The sequence below is a fragment of the Monodelphis domestica genome, chromosome 1, assembly GCF_027887165.1.
Source record: "Monodelphis domestica isolate mMonDom1 chromosome 1, mMonDom1.pri, whole genome shotgun sequence".
Lineage (NCBI taxonomy): Eukaryota > Metazoa > Chordata > Mammalia > Didelphimorphia > Didelphidae > Monodelphis > Monodelphis domestica.
In genome coordinates, this window is record NC_077227.1 from 166,269,390 (window position 1) to 166,294,457 (window position 25,068).

A 25,068-nucleotide genomic window follows, 5' to 3' on the forward strand; every position below is an offset into this window, starting at 1 on the left:
GGAGTCCCTGTCGTCCAATGGGATTTGGAGATCTTGAAAGGTCAGGAAAGTGGGTGAGTCACTTAAATCCGGGCTTCAGAAAACCCTACTGTGAAGACGTCTCTCCTAAGATGCAAAGGGGTACTTGCTGGCTCAGCCCCCACTGTCCAGAGCGGTTCTTGGGGACGCAATGGCCGCCTAACGCCATCTTTCTTTGAACTTACAGATCCCTCAGGCTGGTGGACAGGCCGATTGAGAGGCAAGCAAGGACTGTTCCCCAACAACTACGTGACCAAGATCTGAACAAAGACGGATGCTGGACCATGTTTAGGGAGGAGTCCTAGAAAAAGATGGAGCCCAGAACCTTTTAGGGGACTCCCCTTCTAAGTGACAGCGAGCAGCGTCTTCTCTGTAGTCTGGCATTCCTGACTGTTCCTGACTGCCCTTTCGCTAGGGAGGTTGACAAGCCAATGGGAGGGGGGTGTGGGGGTTGGAGTGGGCAGGGGAGTGGGTTATAAGAAATGACTCTATCTAAAAGGCAGCCAAGTAGCCTATGTCATAGGAACCCAGAACGACCAGATGTAACCCACCAAGATTTATTTATTGTATTTAAACTTGGTCAGATGGAAGGGGGAGTCTACTCTGTCCTGGTGATTTCTGTCGAAGCAGCATAGTCACTTTCCCATGCAGGCCCAGGAAAGCTTTAAGGGCTGCTGTTGACAAGTGCCTTTTAGTTGGAGTCTTTGTCTTAAACACACACACACACACACACACACACACACACACACACACACACACACACACATACACACACACACACACACACACACATACACACACACACACGAAAAAACCCCAACCTTTGACTCAGCCGCCTCTCTGCCAATGCTGCAATTCTTCCCAGAGGGATCCATCCCAAAGACCATCAAAAGGAGGACTGACCATGGAGTGTGTGAGTGGGCAGTTTCCATCCAAATGCCGAGGCTCTCCAAAAAGAGCTGGTTTGCACTTGGCCCCAAACCCTCCGGCTGGGCAGGAGCACGACGGGGTGTGGGGAGCGGGGAGCGGGTATGGGGGTGGTGATCCATGTTGCCTTCTTTGCGTCTTAAATTGGAATGTGGCTGGCCCATGTTGGTTTTACGTGTAATGCTGTACCTATTACAAGAAGGATGTCTCTTCCTCAAGCTGTACATTTATAAAAACAGATCATATACTGTATATACAAAATCCTAAAATGGTAGAAACATGTATGAATGTATAATGTAGTATCCCACTGTACTTAGTCATAAGGTAGTTTTATTATATGACTTGCACCAGGTACTATAAATATGCACTATTCCTTTTCAGTTATAGAATCAGTGTTACTCTTCTAGCCCATGCCCTTCCCCAGACCCATTTGGCTATCGCTTCTCATCAATAATCATCTTCATCTCCTCCAATCCACTCCCCAGTTCTCACAAATAAACATAGAAATGGGGGAGCTGCCTTGTTCATTCATGGGTTCAAGTGCAGGTTGGTATTTCTGTGATTCTTCCTTCTCTCCCCAACTTGTAAGTCGTCTTTGGCATTTGGGAAACCGAGGCACAGATACTGTATGTCCTGAGTCTGTAATTTATTTTCTGTTTGAGAAAATAAAACACGAGACCACAAACTAGTATAAAGCACCTTGTACCTTGAGAACTGGAAACAAAACCCAATTCAATAAAAGCGCTTTTTAAAAGCTCTTTAGTTCCATATTATGAGCTTTTAAGGAAAAGAAATAAACAGAAAATATAAAGGGAAAGAAAATAAGAAAATGAAAAAAATGAAACCTTTCTATGTAGAGGTAGACAACACTTGGGCTACTGGCAACAAGGTAGGGGAAAACCAGAGGTTCTCCTGCCTGCCTGGTGCTTTCTTCTCACAATATCCCTGGACCCAAAGGTCAAAATCGATTCCTTTCCCGGACACCTTATCTGTACCAACAAACCTCTCCTGCCCAATCAATTCTCACTTCCCCAAGACTAGCCTTTTTACCCAGTATCTTCACTCCAACTCCCTTGCCCAGGACCTGACAGTCATGATCATCCCCACCATTAGGCCTTTCCCTCTGGGCAAACCACCCCTTAGCATCCACTCTCCCTCTAGAGAATTTGTGGAGGAAGGGGAAAGAAAGATTGTTAAAGTTTACAAATCACTTTACCTACATGATTTCCTGTGTGCACTATTATTACCTATTTATAATTGAGGAAACTGAGGCTGAAAGATGTTAAATAACTTGCTATGGCCAAGCAGTGTCAAAGGTTGAATTTGAACCCATTATATCTTGATCTTAAGTCCATTACGCAATCCCCAGTAGCACTGCTGAGAGATGGATCCTTAATTCCTTTGTTATGACTCCAGTACAATTTATTTACTGAATGTGGGAGATAAGGGTGGTATTTTAGGAGACTTATTCTAGAAAACTTGAGGTGAATTTAAACAGGGTCAGGAGGCAGCTAAGTAGGTGGCTTAGTGGACAGAGAGCCAGGTCCAGAGCCAGGTGGGCCAGTGTTCAAATATGGCTCCAGATGCTTTCTAGCTATGTGACCTTGAGCAAGTCATTTATCCATGTTTGCCTAGCCCTTGCTCTTCACTTAGAGTTGTTAATTACAAAGCAGAAAGAAGGGTTTAAAAAAGAAAACACTGAGGCTGGATAAAGCCCATCAGCCAGCAATTCCCACTTCCAACACCCAGAAAAATCTATAGAAAAATCTTTAGATAGTCATTGGCTAGGAAGATGGAGATTCTACAGAGCAGGAGGGGACCAACTACTATTCACTTTCTTCTGGGGCTATTAGCAGCTACTCCTTTCTGTAATCAAGTGTGTCTCCCTGGGGTCTAGCAGCAACTGCCCAAAATGAAACCACCACATTTGAAGATCTCTCCTGGGTAGTGTTTTTATTGTTAGGCTTGTCCAACTTCTTATGACCCCATTCGGGTTTTCTTGGCAAAGATATTGGAGTGGTTTGCCATTTCCTTCTCCAGTTCATTTGACAAATGAGGAAACTGAGGCAAACAGGGTTAGGTGACTTGCCTAGGGTTGCACAGCTAATAAGTGTCTGGAGCCAGGTTTGCACTCCTAGCTTCAGGTCTAGCACTCTACTAAGCCACAAAACAACATATCTCCTTCTTCCTAGACCCTCACCCCACCACCCACCACCACCCTTCTAGTCTGGGTAAAGTACTTGAGTTTTAGTCATTTCTTGTGACAGATAAGCATTTGACTATTTTACTTGAGAATTTTTCTTTTTGTTCAACTTCCAGATTCTCAGTCATAATCCAATTAATTGAGGTTGGTAGATCCACGCTGGAAACATGACACCTTTCATAACAAAATCCCTTGCCAGGGAGCTGCTCTTATCCACTCATCAAGAGTCTCACAATTACTGCCCAGAAGTTCTCTCTGAGTCCTCCCCTCCCCAATGTTGCACCCACTTTTCCATACGCTCCTCCTCTGGCCCTTCAAGGGGACAAAAGAGAAGCCCACATCTATCTGCTTCCTCTCCTTCTTCCTTCTAGATCCTGTTTTTGGACTTTTTCCTGAGTATCTTCCCCCAGGGCTCCAGCCCTGAACTGTGTTCTTGGACCAGGGCCATCCTGCTACTGGGCTTCAAGCTCCCTAGTGATAGCCATGCTGCCCCCTTCCCAGCATATATTACTTCCTCATACAAGTGAACAACACCCTGGAAGCTGTCCCTATTTGACCAAAAAAAAAAAAAGGAAGCAGCCAAATGTCTGGGCCAGAATCACAGTCCTTTACAGATAGAATCAGAACTAGAACCTTGATGTTTCACTCTCTTTCCACTGCCTCCCCAAGGACAGAATTAGTCTCTGACTTAAGCCTCAAAAAATGAAATATCTACAGAAGGCTAATGGATGATAAGTTGCAGCCTAAAAATTGTAGGCTGTCTAAAATTTGAAGAAAGACTGTGAAATCTAGGAATTTGAATTCATTTCAGACTTTTAAGATTTCCCATTTTCTTCCGGTTTTCCCCATGAATTTTAGAATATGGTTTTAGAGCTAGAAAGAATTTTCTCATATTCCACTGACTTTGGTTTTTTGAATCAACTTATTGATCATGGAACTCTACACTATCAGGTAACTGAGTACTTTCCCCATTTTTTTCTATTCTACACGAACCCAAAGTCTGACTGCAAATTAATTTAATATCAAAATATGTATAAGCTGGTGTATTATATTATGGATAACAACTCAGTTATCTAAGTAACAACAAATGTCAGATGTAGATTGTAAGCTCGTTGAGGGCAGGGACAATACATGCATCTGTTTTACCTAGAGCTTTGTAAATAGCAGGTACTCATTAAGTGTTGGTTAAGTGAATAAATAAATGCATACAGGTGGACAAAGTGGAAAAAAGCAAGATTTGGGGGAAAGAAGTAAAGTTTGGGTGAATTGTAAAGCCATAAAAAGGCAACGGTATAGTAGTCAGACCTTAAGGCCCAAAAGAACCTGAATTCAAGCCTAGTGTCTGATCTATCTTAGCTGCATATCCTTGAGCAAGACTAATGAGTACTAGAAGCAACTCTGAAATTCTCCAAGAGGGCCCTCACCTACCTTAGTAAAAGTTGTTTCCATACCAGGAATTCCCTATACAAATAAAATTAGAGAGGGGGCAGAGCCAAGATAGCTGCTTAGTAGCAGCAAAAGCTGAAACTGCTCTGAGAATCCTTCCAAAGCAAATAAAAACAGAGATCCTCTGCTATTTCTGTCCAAGGAAGAAGCTAGAGAAAAAAATCTTTAAAGAAAGTTGAAATATAGGCAACATTGGGTTTCAAGCAACTTTTACAGAAATCTAAAGCCATGTTTTAGGAAGATGTAATTTGTAATTCAGTTTGATATATTTACAGGGATAAAACACTCCCAGTAGGGGTGAGTATAGGAGGTACAAAAAACTAGAGGGAGCAACTTCTTTTCTGATTTCAAAGAAATCCTCGGGGGGGGGGGGGGGGGGGAAGCTTTGGGGCTTTCTTTCCCACATTTCCTCCCAACCAACAATTGTTTATTGAATATTATTTATTACATGCTCCATGTGCTGGCAACTAAAGGGACAGCCTGCAGAAAAGCCCTGACTTTGAGAAAGAAGTTTGTTAGGAAAAGTAAAGTTACACAAATGAGAGGATGTGGTTAAGACAGTGCTATCTATCCAATATTGATCCCACCAGCCATCAATAATGTTTGAAAACACTGGACGTTTCTGAAAAGTGGCAGCCATCTCTAATTAGGACCAGCTACAGAAGGCAAACTAAGTTGTACTTGGAAATTCTGACCATTTGTTTTTGAAGAGTTACGTCTAGTGTGTTTCATAAAATTCAGTTTCAGGACTGGCCTGCCTTTCATGAACAGAGCCAGGTAATAAATTTGGCTAGGCCACAGAGTAGAGTATCCAAGGGGAAATGGTCTGCTTTTAAAAAACATTAAAATGCTTCTTTTGTCTTTGTTCTGTTTTTCCAAAAAATAAGGTTAAAAAAGCCAGGTACTGACATCATTCTTTCTTCTGATTAAGTTGTGCCAAATAATGAAAGCAATGTTTCTATGGCACCCTCACCTAATGGCTTAAGCCAAGTTGCCGTTAATTAAGTCTAGAACGTTAATTAAGTGAGTTGCCATTAATTAAGTCTAGAATGTAATGGAACCCCTTTTTTAGAAATCAATCATGGTGGGTAAACAGAACAGTTACTGTATTGGTAGCACTTACTTGGATTGCATGGGACAGTTTAACCCTTCACTAGATTCACGTTAACAATGAACATGTTATAAAAAGGGGTTCTAGGGAGGCAATGTGGCAGATATGGGGCTAACTTCATATCCTGCCTCTGATCCCCTGAAGGCCACAAACAACTCTCAAGAAAAATAAAAATCAAATAAACGGGATCCTCCCCTCCTGAGAAAACAACTCCACAAGCCTGCCTTGGCTGCAGGGGGCAGAGGGGTGGGAGGGGAGGACAAGAGAAGCAGTCCTTGGGGAAGACAAAATGGTTCAGGGGGGCTAGAGTTTTTACCCCTAGTACAGTATGCATCCCTGCACAATGATTACTCTAACCCATTTCTAGACTAGGAGCATTCACTTGTGTGCCATTATTAGCTGCCTACTGGGTGCAAACACAGCTTTTAATTACAACCAGGGAAGGAAGACTGCAAGTCAGCCTCATCCCCAGTTGGCAGAGGGCCAGGGACACTGGAATTCCCTCCCAGAACTCATTTATAAATTACATTCCTCTGCCACCGAAAGATAGGGAGGCAGAGTAATTTTTAAAATGAAGAGATTTCTATAGCAATGTCGATAAAGTGAAGTTAGCAGGCCAGATTGAGGGCAGGTCTGAAGGGTTTCCCTTTCCATTGTACAATAGACTTCCAAGCACAACCCATAAATTGAATTTATCAGTTCACCCAGGGGTGACCAGGCTCTGGTGAATTGATTCACAATAACTAAACTCGCAAAAAAAGACTCGTATATAGATATAAAGCAGAATGGAAATTTATTGATTTACAGAGGGCAACATTGGTACAATATACCCTTCCTGGAGGAAAAGTACTAGAGAACCAAATTACAGATCAGAAGGTTGCTTAGTGAATAGAGAATCAGAGTAAAGGAAGTCGAATAGTCTTAAAAGGTATTTTCATCAAGATGAGAGAACCCAGTAAGGCAGCCCTTTCCACTTCCATGTTATTTCTCTTAGAACAACCAGGATTAGTTGCCTGATCCTGCCCTGGACAGTGCTAGGAACAGATTCCTACCCTCCTTCTCGATTCTATTGCAGACCATCACCATTCTGTTTGTACATTTCATCATAATACCCCTCCCTCTTCATTTAAATTATACTTTGAACAACCTGGGTTCTTTCCAAGTTTATAATTTATTTACACTGATTACATTTTAGTTACATTGCCTCATGAGAAAAATACTATTGAAGGATCTTTAATTATTACATCCTAAAACTACAAACTGAGCCAGTCTAAGTATACTATATAAAAAACGCTATTGAATAATCTTTAAAACGTGTTTCATTTGATAGTCTTCCCACAGCATGGAAAGCAGTATAACCTAGGCAAATTATCTTGTTTTGGGTACGGGAAAGACCCATTAGGATTAAAAACATTTCCTGATCACATACATTTTGACTTAGCAACAAATGGGCTGCCATGGTGATTTTTTTATCTATTCACAGTTTTTGCCAACTCAAAAAAAGTGAGAGGAAGCCTCCTTTAGATTTTTAAGTCTCCATAAAGATATTCTACTTCAGCTAACCCTCAACTTGTAGCTGAAAGCTCAAATGACTCTGATCTGCATAAAGTAAAAAGGGCACTGCAGAGAGCATCCCTGAACTAGAACTATAATAACTAACCCCCATCAGCCCAAGCATAACGATTCTTCCTTTGATTCAAGAATAAGCAGAGAATCTTAATTTTGTAAATAAGATGACAGAAACTCTTTCCTAGAATTATGTTCTGGAAATCCACTAGGCGCACAGGATGATTTTCATATTTGTGACCTACCATCACACACTGTCATAATGCAGAAAGTCTCAGACCTATTGATTACATTCCAAAAGTTCATTTGTAAGTAGTTGTTTGGCGATCAGAAAGTGTTCCCATGGGGAAAAGGAGAACAATTTAAATAGTGGTTAGCAGATAAAAGGCCTTTTGCCCAAAATATCACTGAGAAACATTATTCTAAATTACAAATCTGAAATGTGCTAGGAATAAATTTTCCCTTCTGGCAGAAAGAACTAATCCCCCTATCGCACTAAATGCAACATCTGCTAGCTGCCAAAACAAGGGGAACATAAAGAGTCAGGGCCATTCACTCCCAACTCACCTCTCCAAAGGTTGCCTGGACACTTTCCTCCTAACTACTCCCTTAGGTCAGCCATTCCTGTATGTAAAGTCAAAAACCTTTGGGTACGCCTAAGAGAAATCCTGCTTTTAATCCATCTTGGACTGATCAATAGTGAAACCAAAAATCTGCTCCCATGCAATTTTTTAAAAAATTCAAACCTTACTCTATTGAAAAGGTTTTGAAATTCAGTGGTCTTTGGGAGAACAAAAGGAAGGCCTGGATCACATTTAAGTAAAAGAAAGCTCATGACTTAATTGTTGTGTATAACAGTCAAATAATAGAATATCAAAGCAAATTTACAATGATTGAGCAATTAAATTCTGAGGGAAAATATACACAAGTTTCCTTAAGGAAAATTATGATTTTATTTTTCCTCAAAGTACATTGAGCAAACAAAAGGGAAAAGATTCCACAATGAAGGCCGAAAGAGTGTGCACAAAAGCAGACGTGCCAAATGAATGCTGACATATAAGACTGTATGGCTTCTTCCAATCATCTCATGACCTTCCCAATAAAGGTGATGCAAGGTCTTGGACAATTTTCGAATTGAGCTGAGGAAAGGTGCTGATCTTCATGAGTTTGCTACTTGCATATTTATTCTTGATGGCCTAAATAAAGCAACGTTAAAGCAATGTTAGTTCTGGTCATTCCAAAAGCAATTTATAAAACATAAAAGTGTGACCCAACATTTATTCTCCAAAAAGAATTATTACCTTCTGAGGCACGGGACACATGGAAGCTCTAAGACAATACAACAGACATTTTTGTGGCACTTTTAGTTATAGAGAAATTATTTTGTTTAACCTGCACAATCACCCTGTGAGTTCAGTAACACCAAAGATCCTCGTTTCCTCCCATATTCATTGACAGGAAGAAAAAAGACTCTTGAATTAATGGAGAGAAAGTAGACTAGGCTCCCAGAGAGCAGAGATGGCATACATTTCCTTTCCTAGAAATGAAGGCATAGGCCTAAAGGGATAGTTATTTTTTAGCTAATGATTATCAGGGCCAAAATCATCAAGGCTCTCGGTCTGACATACTAGCACCAATGGGGCCTGGCAGTGCCTGACATTCCTATCAATCACAAATACAAGAGAGTGAATCAAGTCTTGAGACAAATAGTACTCTTCCTTGGCTAACTAGAAGAGAACAACAAAGGCAAAATAAAGGATAAAATGAGGCAGACAGACTAGAACGTGTCCATACAGACAGTTCAGGTATCTGCTGACCTGCCCTATGGAGGCCCCACAGCTCTACCAGCCACTTAGAAAGGCTTCCGGATATATTTCTGGTCACTTGTCCACTACATGGCTCTGCTGGGCTTTTGGTCTGTGCTTTCGGAAGCCCAAGATACTAAAGTGGTATAAGGATAAATGTAAAAGAATAACAAATGGAGAAACCCCTTAGACATTCAGTCAAAGCTTCTCATTTTAGAGGAAACCAGAACCAAGTTTTCTGCCTTGGGTTCTTTCCACAATACCAAGATTTAGAATAATGAAGTACTGTGCCTATAAAATTCACTCTGTTAAGTCCCCAATACTGCTCTATCTCCAGAGCTGACTTAGGGAATTTTCTCCCTGACAAAATGCCACCCTAAGTCTTTATTACAAACATGCAAAAACCTTTTGCAGGAATGGCCTTCTATATCTACTGAGTAAGTCATTTCTTTAAAAATCCCAAGGTTGAAGAAGGAATGATACTTACAATAAATTTTGTCAAGTTTTCATTTACTTTCACTATATTCTTGGCCATATGTTGCATGACTTCCAACACATCGTTCTCAGTGTAACCGGTATAATACTGTTGCTTTAGGCTCTAGAATATACACGTAGAATAAAGAGATGAGCAACTGTCCTAAGGAAGGGAATCTGTTATACTTCAATATCTTAGAATAGCTTATTTTACAAAGATAGATTATTCTAAATAAGAATCTCACCATTAAAAAATAGACTGGGGGGACAACTGAGTAGCTCAGTATATTGAGAGCCAGGCCTAGAGACAGGAGGTCCTGGGTTCAAATCTGACCTCAGACACTTCCCAGCTGTGTGACCCTGGACAAGTCACTTAATCCCCATATATAGTATTGGTTCTAAGCCAGAAGGTAAGTATTTTATAAATAAGGACCATGTTTCTTTCCATTCTGAGGCAATAAACTAAGTGAAATCTTAAAATGTTTTAAAAGGAATTTGCTATTTTCCCAGGTGGAATGGTGTAGAACTTTATTTCTATAAATAAAGCTTTCATTTTAGATATTCAGAAGAACATTGCGTGGATCAGAAATGAAAAGGCTAGGTAGGGCTGGGTCACGTCCCCTCGCATCCCAGACTGAGGAGTTCAGGTCTCTCTCTACAGCTGACAGCTAAGGTCTCTGGCCTTATGTGTCTCATGACAGTTTAACTTACAAGATTTTATCTGAAAAGATGCAGAAATAGTAAATGGAACATTGCCAAAAGCAGCCTACCCAAGGCAGGAAAACTTTAAACAAAATGTTATCCTCCAGGGATTTTTGTTCTAGCCTATTTAGGGCATAGTAAACAGGACACCACTAGACCAAACAACTAAATTCAGCCAGGCTGACTGGTTTCCTGAATGTTAATAGGGCCTACCATTTAAGTCCTAAGATAACTTCTCAAAAGCCCATTCATACACAGTGAGAGCTCTGAAAATTATGCTGAAGCAATGCAAAAGAGCTACTACTTTTGCAACAAACCCTGATGAAGAACAATTAGGATTTAAAGACTAAAGGCGGGGTATATTCCACAGGGGTAGGTTACAAAATTTGAAGCAACTGAGATGAAATGAGCACGCCCTGGAAGGCACAGTGAGCCCTTTTCCCCTTTCACAATGGGAGGCCCCAAACTGTATCATAAACTTCTTTGGAAATCCTGCACCAACCAGAGACTGACACTCACCCATTTCCCTTGACCTAAAACCTTTTGAGATAAGCAAGAAGCAGCAGCAGCTATCTCAGAAGGATGGTAGTGCACCATGTCGTAGTCAACAATCGTCAGCTCCATCAGATATTTGGCTAACGTATGCTGTTCGGCATCTGCCTGTGAAAGAATCACATCCATTAAGGAGTCAGGTTTGTTAACTCTGAAAAATCAGTCAAGAAAAACAGCATGGAATAGTGGATAGAGAGCCAGCCATCAGGTCAATAAGATCAAAGTTCAAGTCCTACCTCTCACAAGATAACTGGCTATGTGACCCTGGACAAGTCTCTTAACCTCTCATGGTGCCAGGCAACTCTATAAGACTAATATTACAAAACGGCTGTTGATCTGCATTAAAAGAGTTTCTTTACTGGATCTTCCCTACCCCAATGAAACTGCAGGTCTGAATTGAAAATCAATAAATAAGTAGTCTGATCAACACTATATAGATACAAACCGGCACCGAAAATTACATTTTATAAAACAGGAGAGAAGAAATGGAAAAGGAAGGTTCCCATTTTCACAAATAACCTTATATGCTTTTCAAAGATTAAAAAGACATTTCCTAGTAAATTCATAATTTCCTATCATATAAATGCAGGTTAGGCAAGGTGTATCATTTTAAACACTTCCACATTAGCGGTCAAAATAGCAGTCATTTCAAATCTGTAAGTTGTAGCAAATTGAAGTCCCTCACCTCACCAGCTTTTGATGCTCGTCTTAAGAAGTGGAGTGGAAGTGGTCGGCCCAATTCAAACTTCAATTCTTTCAGAATTAAAATTTCCATTTCTCGGATTTGAGAGCTAGTATATGCATTGTCTGTGATGTAAACAAAATCCTCAACATTTGGACAGAATATTTCCTCATACTTGGAAGCTAAAAGCAGTGCTGTAACTCCAACCAACTGAAGCTTCTTCCGAGAGACTGGCTGAACCTACATGAAACGATAATGTTTCATCTGTTAGGCATAAAACAAGAAATCAACACCTCCCTCCTGCCTCCCAAAATTAATAAAGATTCTATAATCTAGAAGACCTAAGTGGGAAATACAATGGGGAAAGGGATTTCTCTAAGAACTGGAATATGTCCCCTCATTCCTCAAGGTATAAATCATATTTATAAGTTATGGGAAAAAAGAACATTCCACAGAGAAGGAAAACCTTCAAGCTAAACTCTTAAAAGATTAAGGTATCTAAATATCATAGTCAAAAATGCTACAGACCAGCATTGGTGAAGTATTGGCATGCGTGCTGCCCCTGGTATGGGAGAGCTGCTGCATTCCCCCTCTCCCCAGCACCCAAGGACATTTTTTGCATGCCCCGCTCCTCTGTCCAGCAGCCCAAAGCAAGCACTTCCTCCACTCTCTGAGGTAATGCAGGGGATCACAGGCAGCTTGAAGATGCAGTTTGGGCATGCAAACTTGAAAACCTTTACCAATGCTGATTTAGACTTTGGAATTACTTTTAAAACTATGATCTGTTTAAATTATCTGAACTATAACTTTAGGTCAAATATGGCAGCATTGTTCGTCTGTGTTGCTAAGAACATTCTAGCAAAAGACCATAGAAATTGATCAGAGAGAGTACATATGCATTCTGATGAATAAAAAGATCCAAGTTCTTGGACCACCACTTTCACACTTGACTCTTTTTTCAGTTACAGTTAAAAGTTAAAAGAGTTTTTTCTGGCCTTGTCTTTAAAAATTGTGAAAGGAGAACAGACTCCACACTTACTCTCCAATTTAACAAATATTAGTTAAGGCCATGATGTAAAGGGCACCATAAATTATGAATTTATAAAACTCCACTTTCTTTCTAGGAAGCAGGTTCATAAAGGATAGCAAACCAGCCCCAAAATTAACCAAACTACTGGTGTAAAGTTCCTACTATAATACCTACTTGTAAGAAACGATCCATGATTGCAATACACATATAAAGAGTTTCCTGTAGAAGGCGAAATTTGGAATGGACTTGTACCAACCAATCAACCAGGATTGCACGCATACGCCCATTGATGTCTTTTCCATCTAAGAAATGTGGGTTTACAGATTGCTGAACCTATAAAATTTAAAAATAATAATAACCCTACTGTCATATGGATACAGGCTTCCAAATTACCACAGTACTCTATGCACGTAAGCAGGTGTACCTCAAGTTGTCTAAGATACTGGTAAATATCCTTAACATAGTCACTGCAAAGCTGAGGATTCTCCCAATCTTCATTATCAATGTCCTCAATCTTACATAACAATGTATTAGAGAAAGCTTGGCACAGGTCTTCTTCTTTCATAGAAACATCCATTGGGGTTGGAGATAGACCCTAAAACAGCAGAAATTAAAATTATACAGTGCATGAAAAATAAAAAGTAAAAATAAAGATTTTTTTAAAGAGATTTTACATTTGAAACTACTTTTTAGCTTCTTTTCAAAAACCAAAAAGAGTAAACAAACTTCTCTTTTTTTAGTTTTAGTTGAAAATATGTGAATGAAAAATAATGGCATGAATCAACTGCAATAATTTTCAGGGCTAAGAATGAATCATTCAAGTCACTGTTTGCTGACAAGAAATTTTTTTTTTTAAAAACCACACTAGAATAGTGGAGAAAATTATCTAAACATCTGGATTCAGAGACTACTAAAGTGATAATCCACCATCACAGAGTAAGTTTCCTCTGCAGGTTAAGAAAGAAGATTTTCTTCCTTTAGACTAATTCATTCTAAACTGAGAAATCACTTGGGAACTGAAAGATCAGGAAAGCTGGTTTTTCTTCTTTTGATCTATTAGGTAAAACATTAAGAGGAAAGTGAAGACTGAATAAAATGCCTAACCTAAAATTTCAATTTCACCTATTGAACTAACAGGAATTTCCTCTTTTATCAAGAAATTAATACAGCCAATATATTTTTAAAATTCTAAATGTATACACATCTGTCTAAAATAAGAGATTGTTGAGGAGTTTGACTAGAGCCACAGCTACCTGACATAAATCCTATAAGTATCTAAGGTAAATGAGAGGCCAAACTAGTTTAGAAGTATCAAGTGATACTACTGAACAAATGTTCCCTTTTTATTATTTAAATTTAGCCTAGTAATTTAAATCTATCCTAAACCTTAATGGCTTTTCCACCTATTTTTTTACAACTAAAAAAACCCACTAAATGTCTAAAAATCAAAGGCCCAGATTAGCTTTCTAGGAAAAGAAAATTTTGGCTCAAATATTTTATTTATTTTACATTTTAATAATAGAGTAGCCAACGGCAGCAAGGTGGTTCAGTGATTTAAGGGCTAAACAGGACAACCTGGGTTCAAATTTGACCTCAGAATTCCCAGCTGTGTGACCCCGGGCAAGTCACTTAACACCCATTGCCTTAGCAATTACTGCTCTTCTGTCTTAAAACTTATACACAGTATTGATTCTAAGACAGAAGGTAACAGTTTTAAAAAATAAATAAAAAATAATACAGTAGCAATCCATACATACACACCTGGAGACTTATCATATATAAAATGCAAGATGTTATTAAGAAGTGGGTCTTGATTTTTGTCAGTCACTTGAAATAAAATATCTAATTGTAAGGCAAAGTCTGAAACTGAGGTTAACTACAGGAATGGCCAGAAAGGGCCATTTTTCAGATTTCTAATTAGAATACCGCTTCTCAAAGTTTGCTTATGTAAGAAGAGAATGGCTCATGGAAAGAGACTATTGACTTGTCCACTCTAAAAATAAAACTTAGACTCTTTTCAGCTCAGGCCTCTATCTTTCTCCAATCAAAATCTCCTCATTCTAAGGATAAGATTCATCATCTTTGCCAGTTTTGTGATGCAAGGCACATAATTAACTTCTCATAACCTATCTTCTCATCTACAACACAAGAATAGTAATAGTCATCCTTTCTCATAAAATAATGAAGAGGGGCAGCCAGATGGCTATGCATCCTGGCTATGTGATCTTGGGCCAGTCACTTAACTCCAACTGCACAACCCTTAGAAGGTAAGAGCTTAAAAAAAATAAGATTATGAAGAAAATGCATGGTAAAACAACACACCATATTTGTCAACTAGTGGGTTACCCAGGAAACATGGATTTAATTGTGGCTGAAGGGATGGAAGAGTAATCACACCCATGTATCAGATTTATATATTGTCCTATCAGTTAGAATCATAATGAAATTATTCTGGTTTATGTTGGAGATAGACATATATAATATATGTATATATATGTGTATGTGTGTGTGTATACAGTATATGTATACACACACACATATATAAAAAATAATCTTGAAGGTTCCTTTCCATCTACAAAATTTTTATTTAATCCAAGTTAACCAAATTCATGTCACAAAAGTGTGACAGAGATACTGCCCTGTTACCTTTTTTTTTAATCCATAACTGAGTGGGGCAAGGGCTAGGCAACTGGGGTGAAGTGACTCGCCTAGGGTCACATTGCTAATAAAGTGTCTGAGGCCAGATTTGAAACCAGATCCTCCCAACTCTAGGCCTGGCACTCTATCCACTGGGCTACCTAGCTGCCCCTTACCCCTTTACCTTAAAGTTCACATCTAAATTTTTCAGTTCAACTTTTTCAAAATTAAAAACTTGATTGCTCAATTTCAAAAATAATTTAATAATTCCTAGAAGATCTATTTACACTGCTAGATAGAAAACTCATTAAGAAACAAAGACTGGATAAGAGCCTATTTTGAGCACAACAATTCTTCAAGACCTCTGGGCCAACTATTCTTGGATGAACTTTTGAAACTCAGAGAATCTGGGACCTTTGGAAGAATCACATCAACCAGTTACAGTAAAAATGCTTTTGAAAGATCAAATATGAGTAGAAGAAAACTAGTATGGTAAAGAGAGTGTGCTTTAGGGAATGACTGAGTAAATAAAAGTTAGACATAAAGAAAATAAGTATGAAAAGTTGCTATATTTTGAAAGGTGACCTATACAAAAAACTAACCAAGAGGCTCAAGTTTGGTATGAGTATGGTAAGATCATGAAATCATAGGTCTACAACTGGAAGGGACATCATCAATCATCTAATCCAATGTGCTCATTTTAATAGCAGTGAAAAGAAGTCCAGGAGGGATAACTAACTTGTCCATAGTCACAATGAGAGATAAAAGGAAGTAAGGATTTGAACTCAGATCCTTAGCTACCAAATCTAACACTCTCTACTCATCAGATTGCTTCTCAAATATAGTAGAAAGTTATAGGAATAACTGCTGGGTAGGGTCAAATAGGGATAAAAAGTCAAGAGAATTTGTAAAATTAAAATTTAATGAAATATAATAGTTTTAACAACAGATTTTCCTTTAGTTATTAAACTTACTCTAGGTATAATATACTGAGAAGTTCACTAAGAAAAAACTGTCTATCCCCCAGTGGTTAACATTGTTATCATTAGAACAGATGAAGAAATCATTGGCAAACAAGTAAATATTATGAATGTTACTATCAAAAGGATGACTTATATCTGCAGCTAGATTACAGATCAATGAACATTTCCACTAATCACAAATGTAAACAACAAACATTGATTATGAGAAGTCCAGAGGCTTCAACACATTATCAAAGAGATCCATGATACCAAAAAAAGTTTAAAAATTCCAAACCTAGAAGGATTTAACCCTATAATACAAGTATGCTAGAAAATTTCCTCAATAAGGCAGCAAAGTTAATGAAGGAACTCCAAATGCAAGAAAAGCCTCAAAGAAAAATGTATATTAGACACAAATCCATCAAGAATTCCTAGAAAAAAATCTGGAGAAAGCTTTAAAAGGGGTAAAAAGTTATTCTAAAACTCCAATAAGAGTAGAAGAGGAAAAATTGGGGAAAGAAATGAAAGGTAAGCAAAAAAATTATGAAAAGAGAATTAACAGGTTGGTAAGGAAACGACACAAAAAATATTGAAGGAAATAATGCTTCAAAAATTAGGCTTGGTCAAATTAAGACTAAGAACTCCAAGAGACATCCACAATAAACCAACACCAAAAGGCTGAATAAAAGAGAAGAAAATGTGAAATATTTCATAGGAAAACAACTGACCTGGAAAATAGATCAAGGAAACAGAACTCAAGAATTATTGGTCTACTTGAAAGTTATGAGCAAAAAAGAAAAAAACTTATGTGTGTGTATACATATATATGCACTAAATAGCAGTGCATCCAAATTTTTGAAAGAAAAGTTCAATAATTTACAAGAGGAAACAGTTAAACTACACTAGAGGGGCGGGGCCCTCAATTTACTTCTCTGAGTCCTAGATAAGTCTATCCCATAAAATAAACAAAAAGAAACAATGAATAGAATTCTAGAAAAATTAGATATAAAAGACCTCTGGAGGATATTGAATGGAAATAAAAAAGGAATAAATCTATTTCTCAGCTGTGTCCAGCAACTTCAAAAAAAATAACCATGTGTTAGGGAATAAAAATCTAACAAGTAAGCCTACAAAAGCAAAAATACCAAGTGTACTTTCTCAGACAATAATATAATTAAAAATCCAAATCCGTAAAAAACCTTTTAAGCAGAAATTTAAAATTAATAGAAAACAAAATAATCTAATCCTAAAGAACAAGCACATCAAAGAATAAATCATAGAAATAATCATTGATTTCACTTAAAAGGATAACAGTAATTGGACAACACATTAAAATTTGTGGGATGCAGTACTTAGGGTAATATTTTTACTTCCAAATACTTATATTAATAAAAGTGTGAAAGAACAAAACAAATGGGGGCATTCAAAGAAAAAAAAATTTAATCCCCAATTAAAAACCAAAATAGAAATCCTTAAAAAGTAAAGGGTAAGTTAATAAAATTAAAAGTTTTAAAAAAAGTTATTTAACTAATTAGCTAGCAGCTGATTTTTTTTAAAGGGGGAAAACAATAAAATAGATAAAGCACTGGCTAATTAGAATTTTTCAAGAAAGAAGAAAGCACAATTGCTCATTTGAAAAATGAAAATACGGCATACTTTTTGACATAGACTGGTGGCATACAAGTGGAACAACCAAAGAAGAAGAAATTAAAGGAAAAATTAGGAATTATTTTGCTTTGAATGTCAAAAATGAACTCTTTAAGAAAAAGCCCCTGAGTAAATAGGTGGCCCAGTGGATCGGGAGCCAAAAGCCTAGAGACAGAAGATCCTAAATTCACATCTAGCCACAGATACTTCCTACCTGTAAGATCCTAGGCAAGTCACTTATCTCAATTGTCTAACCCTTACCTCTCACTTTTTTTTTTTTGACCTGGAACCAATATAGAGTATTAATTCTAAGAAGAAAGGTAAGAGCTTTAAAAAGAAAAAAAGAAAAACCTCCAAGACCTGATGAATGTATAAGCAAATTCTAACAAACATTTAAAGAACAATTAATTCCAATATTATATAAACTTTGAAAAAACAAAGGAGTCCTATCAAAAACTTTTCATAACACAAATATGATCTTGATACCTAAACTAGGGAGAACAAAAGTCAAGAAAGAAAACTATAGATTAGTTTCTCTAATGAAAACTAATATAAAAAATTTAAATAAAATATTGATGAGATCACATCAATATAGCACAAAAGCCATACATTATGCAGACAGGATTTATACCAGAATGCAGGACTGGTTCAATATTAGTTAAACTATAAGCATAACTAACCACATCAATAACAGGAACAACAAAAGTCATATTATGTCAAGAGATACAGGAAAAGCTTTTGAAAAACATGACTCCCATTCCTATTAAAAATGCTAGAAACAGGAACAAATGGGGCCTTTTTTTAAAAAATGATAAGTAATATATCTAAAACCAAGAGAAAGCATTATCTGTAATGGGGATAAACCAAAAGTTTTTCCAGTAACATTAGGAATGAAGCAAGAGTGTCCATTATTACTCAGCACTGTACTAGAAATGATAGCTACAGCAATAGGAATAGAAAAAGAAATCGAAGGAATAAGCATAGGCAATGAGGAAGCAAAACAGTTAATTTTTCAAGAGTTATGATGTTATACTTAGAGAACCCTAATCAGTCAACTAAAAAACTATAATGATTTTAGTAAAATTGAAGGATATAAAATAAGCCCACAAAAACTATCATCATTTCTATATATTATCAAGAAAACTCATCAAGAGATAGAAAGAGATAAAAACTGCTGAGAAAATTGGAAGACAGTTGGGGAGAGACTAGGCTTGGATCAACACCTCACACCCTACACCAAGATAAACTCAGAATGGGTGAATGACTTGAACTTAAAGAAGGAAACTATAAGTAAATTATGTAAATACAGAATAGTATACATGTCAGACCTTTGGGAAGGGAAAGATTTTCAAACCAAGCAAGAGTCACTAAAAGTAAAATAAATAATTTTGATTACATCAAATTAAAAAGGTTTTGTACAAACAAAACCAATGTAACCAAAATTAGAAGGGAAGCAACAAATTGGGAAACAATCAATTACAAAGAGCTAAATCAATTGTACAAAAAATCAAGCCATTCTCCAATTGATAAATGGGCAAGGGACATGAATAGGCAATTTTCAGTCAAAGAAATCAAAACCATTAATAAGCAGATGAAAGTGTTCTAAATCTCTTATAATCAGAGAGATGCAAATCAAAACAACTCTGAGGTGCCACCTCATACCTAGCAGATTGGCTAACGTGACAGCAAAGGAAAGTAATGAATGCTGGAGTGAATGTGGCAAAGTTGGGACATTAATTCATTGCTGGTGGAGTTGTGAATTGATCCAACCATTCTGGAGGGCAATTTGGAACTATGCCCAAAGGGCACCAAAAGACTGTCTGCCCTTTGATCCAGCCATAGCACTGCTGGGGTTATACCCCAGAGAGATAATAAGGAAAAAGACTTGTACAAAAATATTCATAGCTGCACTCTTTCTGGTAGCAAAATTTTGGAAAACGAGGGGATGCCCCTCGATTGGGGAATGGCTGAACAAATTGTGATATCTGTTGGTGATGGAATACTATTGTGCTCAAATGAATAATAAACTGGAGGAAGTCCATGGGAACTGGAATGACCTCCAGTAATTGATGCAGAGTGAAAGGAGCATAACCAGGAGAACATTGTACACAGAGACTAACACTCTGTGTTACAATCAAATGTAATGGACTTCTCTACTAGCAACAATGCAGTGATCCAGGACAATTCTGAGGGAATCATGGGAAAGAACACTATCTACATCCAGAGAAAGAACTGTGGGAGTAGAAACACAGAAGAAAAACATATGATTGATTACATCGGTCGAGGGGATATGATTGGGGATATAGACTCTAAATGAACATCCTAATGCAAACACCAACAACATGGAAATGGGTTCTGATCAAGGACACATATAATACCCAGTGGAACTGCGCGTTGGCTATGGGAGAGGTGAGGAGAGGGGAGAGAGGAATAGAATATGATTTTTGTAACCAAGCAATAATGTTTGAAATTGACCAAATAAATTTTTTTTAATTAAAAAAAAGAAGATAGAGAAATTCTATTTTAAATAAATGGAGATAATGTAAAATACTTGGAAGTCTACCTGTCAAAATACATACTACATGAACACAATCACAAAACACTCTTCGCATAAATAATGACAGATCCAAATAACTGGAGATATAATTGCTCATGTGTAGGCCGAGTCAATATAACAAAAGTGACAATGTTACCTAAATGATTGTATTTATTCAATACCATGTCCATCAAACTAGCAAAGAATTACTTTATACAGCCAAAAAAATAACAAAATTCATCTGGAGGAATAAAAGGTCAGGAATATCAAAGGAATCAATGGAAAAATACAAAGGAAGGGAGACTAGCAGTACCAAATCTCAAACTATACTACAAAAGCAGTAATCATCAAAATAATTTGGCACTGATAAGAAATAGTGACTATTTAATGGAATAGATTATATAAACAATATACAGAAGCAAATGAGGACAGTAACATGGCATTTCATAAACCAAATGAAGGAAGCTACTGGAGTAAGAACTTACTATCTAACAAAAACTGCTAAGAAAACTGTAAAGTAATCTGGCAGTAACCAGGCAAAGCCCAACATCTAACAGTATATACCAAGATACCAAATGGTACATGATTTAGATATAAAGGGTAATATCAAAGCAAATTAGAAGAGCATGGAAAAAATTATCTATAAGATCTATGGACAGAGGAAGAGTTCATGGTCAAACAAGACATAGAGAGGTTCATGGAAGGTAAGATAATTTTGATTACATGAAATTAAAAAGGCTTTGCACAAATTAAACCAATGGAGCCAAAATTAAAAGAAAAGCCAGAAACTGGGGGGAAAAAATTACCGCAAATTTCTCTGATAAAGGTCTCATTTCTCAAATGTATAGGGAATTTGAGCCAAATTTATAAAAATAAGAGCCATTCTTCAAATGATAGTCAAAAGATATGAATAAGCAGTGTTCAAAGGAAAACATCTAAGCTATCAGTAGCCATATTAAAAAAATGTTCTAAATCAGGCCACAAAACTATGTATAACCCTTGACCCAGCAATATCACCACTGGGTCTGTATTCCAAAGAGATAAGAGATAAGGGAAAATGACCTATTTGCTCAAAAATATTTTAAGCACCTCTCTGTGGTGGCAAAGAACTGGAAATTGAAGAAGGGGATGTCCATCAATTGGGGAATCAACAAACAAGTTGTAGTATATGGTTGTAATGGTATACTGTTGTGCCATGGGAAATGATGAACAGAATGAGTTCAGAAAAACCTGTAAAAACTTATATAAACTGATAGTAAATTAAGTAAGTAGAGCCAGGAGAAGAGAATATACAGAAATATTGTACAAAGATCAACTGTGAAGGACTCTTTACCAACAAAACAAGGTCCCAAGAAAACCCTTATAATAAATTGCTATCCAATGATAAAAAATGCTGTCAAAAGCCAAAGATGGAACTGTTGGAATGTGATTGCAGATCAAAGCATGCCATCTTTCACTTTATTCCCCTTCATAAGTTTTTTTTTATTGTATGTGTAATATGGAGAATACAGAAATATGTATTGCATGAAAGCCTCAGGAAGGAGTGAGAAAGAGGGAGAAACTTGAATCACAAAATATAAGAAAATAATTGTAAAAAAATGCTACATCATGTAGGGGGCAGCTGGGTAGCTCAGTGAATTGAGAGCCAGGCCTAGAGATGGGAGGTCCTAGGTTCAAATCTGACCTCAGACACTTCCCAGCTGTGTGACCCTGGGCAAGTCACTTGACCCCCATTGCCTAGCCCTTACCACTCTTCTGCCTTGGAGTCAATACACAGTATTGACTCCAAGACAGAAAGTAAGGGTTTAAAAAAAAAAATGCTACATCTAATTGAAAAAAATAAGAAGAAAAATTTTAATGTTCTAAATCACTAATAAAGAAATGTAAATTAAAACAACTCTTCAGTACCATCATCATACCTGTCAGATTAGTTAAGAGGATATAAAAAGAAACTGATAAATGCTGGCAGGAATGTAGAAAAATAGGTACACTAATAATGCACTATTGATGGAGTGATGAACTAATTCAACCATTCTGGAAAAAAAAAAATTGGAATTATGCCCCAAAGACTGTTGGGAGGCTTCGAAATAAAGAATTAATAGTCCTGCCATACTCTGCTCAGGTTAGATGAGATCCATGGAATTGTGTTCACTTCTGACAACCACATTGAAGGAAAGATATTAATAAGCTGGAAGGTTTCCTCAATAGATTAGTGAAAGGGACTCCAATCAAGAACCTCCAATCAATTGAAGATCAGCTGAAAGAACTTAAGATGTTTAGCTTGGAAAAGCAAGTATTGCATGTTCAGGTATATGAAAGGCACACTGATATACAGAAATCATTAAGGGGAGGAGTCAGTTTCTAAATGTAGGAAACAATATGAACAACAATACACAGAAACAAAAAAGGAGAGGATGAGAATGAGGAACAGCAAAGGCACCCATGGTAGGTTATAACACGGAATATGTAAAGATAACAAGTGTAAAAGGCTACAAAGGTAGATTAAAGATATCTTTTGGTGGCCTTAAATTCAAAGTCAAAAAAAGAATATACTGTATCAAGTAAGTGATTGGAAGCTACTGAAAGTAATTAAACGGAGGAACAATGTGACCAGATCAATATATTAAGATGATCATATCAGAAGCAGCATGAAAAATGAATTGAATAGATTTGATTCAAAACCAATTATGAAGTTACTAGTTCAATGACAGAAAAGTGCCCAAAGTAATTGCTCAGTAAATATTCAAGTTGTATATACATGGAAAAAAACAGCCTTCTCCTTGGCCATGATCATTAGCATTTATATACTAATTAAGCTGCCAGATAATTCAAAGAACCATAGAGCTGAGACTTTACAACTCATTACAGGAAACTTGTGCACAAAGAAATTAAGGGATTTATTCAAGTCCTATAGTTAGTCAGGAGCAGAGGCAAGACAGATCTCCTAACCCCAAAATACAGGACATGAAACTTCCTCTAACATATATCGGTATTTTGGTGCTGATTAATATTAATTTAAGGATACCACATAAACTTCAGTGTTCTGAAGTCCTCATGTGCCAGCTTAGTATTTCAGTAGACTTGTATCTATTACAAACAGTCCAGTGTACTTAAGTTGTTTTGAGATTAAAAATAAATATGATTCTAACACTAGCTCAAAGCATGGTAGAGTGGAGTAAGAGGACCCCGGCTCACAACTTTTCTGGGCCTAAATTTCCTCATCTATAAAATGAACAGTGATCCTTTTTCAGCCCTTAATTAACAATCCTATGATCCTAAAGCATACCATGAATATTATGTACATTGATTTCTTTTAATCTAATGCTCAAAAGCAGGGATCTAGCTGTGAATCTCCATTTTTCTTCAGGGAAAAGAAGTTTCTTTTCTTTGGGGGGGGGGGGGAATTTTATTTAGTCAATTTAGAACATTATTCCTTGGTTACAAGAATCATATTCTTTCCCTCTCTCCCTTACCCCTCCCCTTCCCAGAGCCGAAATGCAAATCCACTGGGATTTACATGTGTCCTTGATCAGAACCTATTTCCATATTGTTGATGTTTGCACTATGATGAACATTTAGAGTCTACATCCCCAATCATATCCCCTCAACCCATGTAATCAAGCAATTGTTTTTCTTCTATGTTTCTACTCCCACAGTGTTTCCTCTGCATGTGGATAGTGGTTTTTCTCATAGATTCCTCCAGGTTGTTCATGATCACTGCATTGCCACTAATGGAGAAGTCCATTACATTTGACTGTACCACAGTGTGTCAGTCTCTGTGTACAATGTTCTCCTGGTTATGCTCTTTTAACTCTGTATCAATTCCTGGAGGTCGTTCCAGTTCACATGGAATTCCTCCAGTTTATTCCTTTGAGCACAATAGTATTCCATCACCAACAGATACCACAATTTGTTCAGCCATTCCCCAAATGAAAGGCATCCCCTCATTCTCCAATTTTTTGCTACCACAAAGAGCTCAGCTATGAATATTCTTGTACAAGTCTTTTTCCTTATTATCTCTTTGGGGTACAAACCCAGCAGTGCTATGGCTGGATCAAAGGGCAGACAGTCTTTGTTATGGTTTTTTCTAATTCAGTAAAAAAGTTTTTTGGTACTTCAATAGGTATGGCACTAAATAAGTAAATTAATTTCGGTAGGATTGTCATTTTTATTATGTTATCTCATCCTACTCATGATCAATATTTTTCCAATTGTTTAGATATAGTTTTAATTGTGTGGAGAGTGTTTTGTAGTTGTATTCATATAGTTCCTGTGTTTGTCTCGGCAGATAGATTCCTAAGTATTTTATATTGTCTTGGGTGATTTTAAATGGAATTTCTCTTTCTAATCCTTGCTGCTGTGATGAGTTGGAGATATATAAAAATGCTGATGACTTATGTGGGTTTATTTTGTATCCTGCAACTTTGCTAAAGTTGTTGACTATTTCAACTAGCTTTTTAGTTGATTCTCTAGCATTTTTTAAGTAGACCATCATATCATTTGAAAAAAGGGATAGCTTGGTCTCCTCATTGCCAATTTTAATACCTTCAATTTCTTTTTCTTCTCTAATTGCTTCTGCTAGTGTTTCTAATACAAAGTTAAATAACAGAGGTGATAATGGGCATCCTTGTTTCCCTCCTGATCTTATTAAGAATGCTAGTTTATCCCCATTGCAGATGATGTTGGCTGATGGTTTTAGATATATACTGCTTATTATTTTTAGGAAAGATCCTTCTATTCCTCTGCTTTCTAGTGTTTTCAATAGGAATG

General features: G+C 37.2%; 2 protein-coding genes across 6 annotated transcripts in view; one reads left to right on the plus strand and one right to left on the minus strand.

Annotated features, from left to right (window-relative positions):
• The window catches only part of MYO1E (myosin IE), a 249,712-nt gene extending 245,344 nt beyond the window's left edge, over positions 1–4,368 (plus strand). For all 3 annotated transcript variants that reach the window (XM_056809198.1, XM_007479659.3, XM_056809206.1), the window contains one exon: positions 206–4,368. In XM_056809198.1, the coding sequence (XP_056665176.1) occupies positions 206–282 (77 nt within the window). In that variant the 3' untranslated portion in view covers positions 283–4,368. The remainder of the gene's footprint in view (positions 1–205) is intronic.
• A 2,107-nt stretch (positions 4,369–6,475) lies between these two features.
• Positions 6,476–25,068, minus strand: part of CCNB2 (cyclin B2) — a 67,398-nt gene continuing 48,805 nt past the window's right edge. For all 3 annotated transcript variants that reach the window (XM_056809283.1, XM_001368002.4, XM_007479660.3), the window contains exons 4-9: positions 12,941–13,111; positions 12,691–12,849; positions 11,490–11,726; positions 10,772–10,912; positions 9,564–9,674; positions 6,476–8,467 (exon numbers count right to left, since the gene is read on the minus strand). In XM_056809283.1, coding sequence (XP_056665261.1) covers positions 8,357–8,467; positions 9,564–9,674; positions 10,772–10,912; positions 11,490–11,726; positions 12,691–12,849; positions 12,941–13,111 — 930 coding nt within the window. In that variant the 3' untranslated portion in view covers positions 6,476–8,356. The remainder of the gene's footprint in view (positions 8,468–9,563; positions 9,675–10,771; positions 10,913–11,489; positions 11,727–12,690; positions 12,850–12,940; positions 13,112–25,068) is intronic.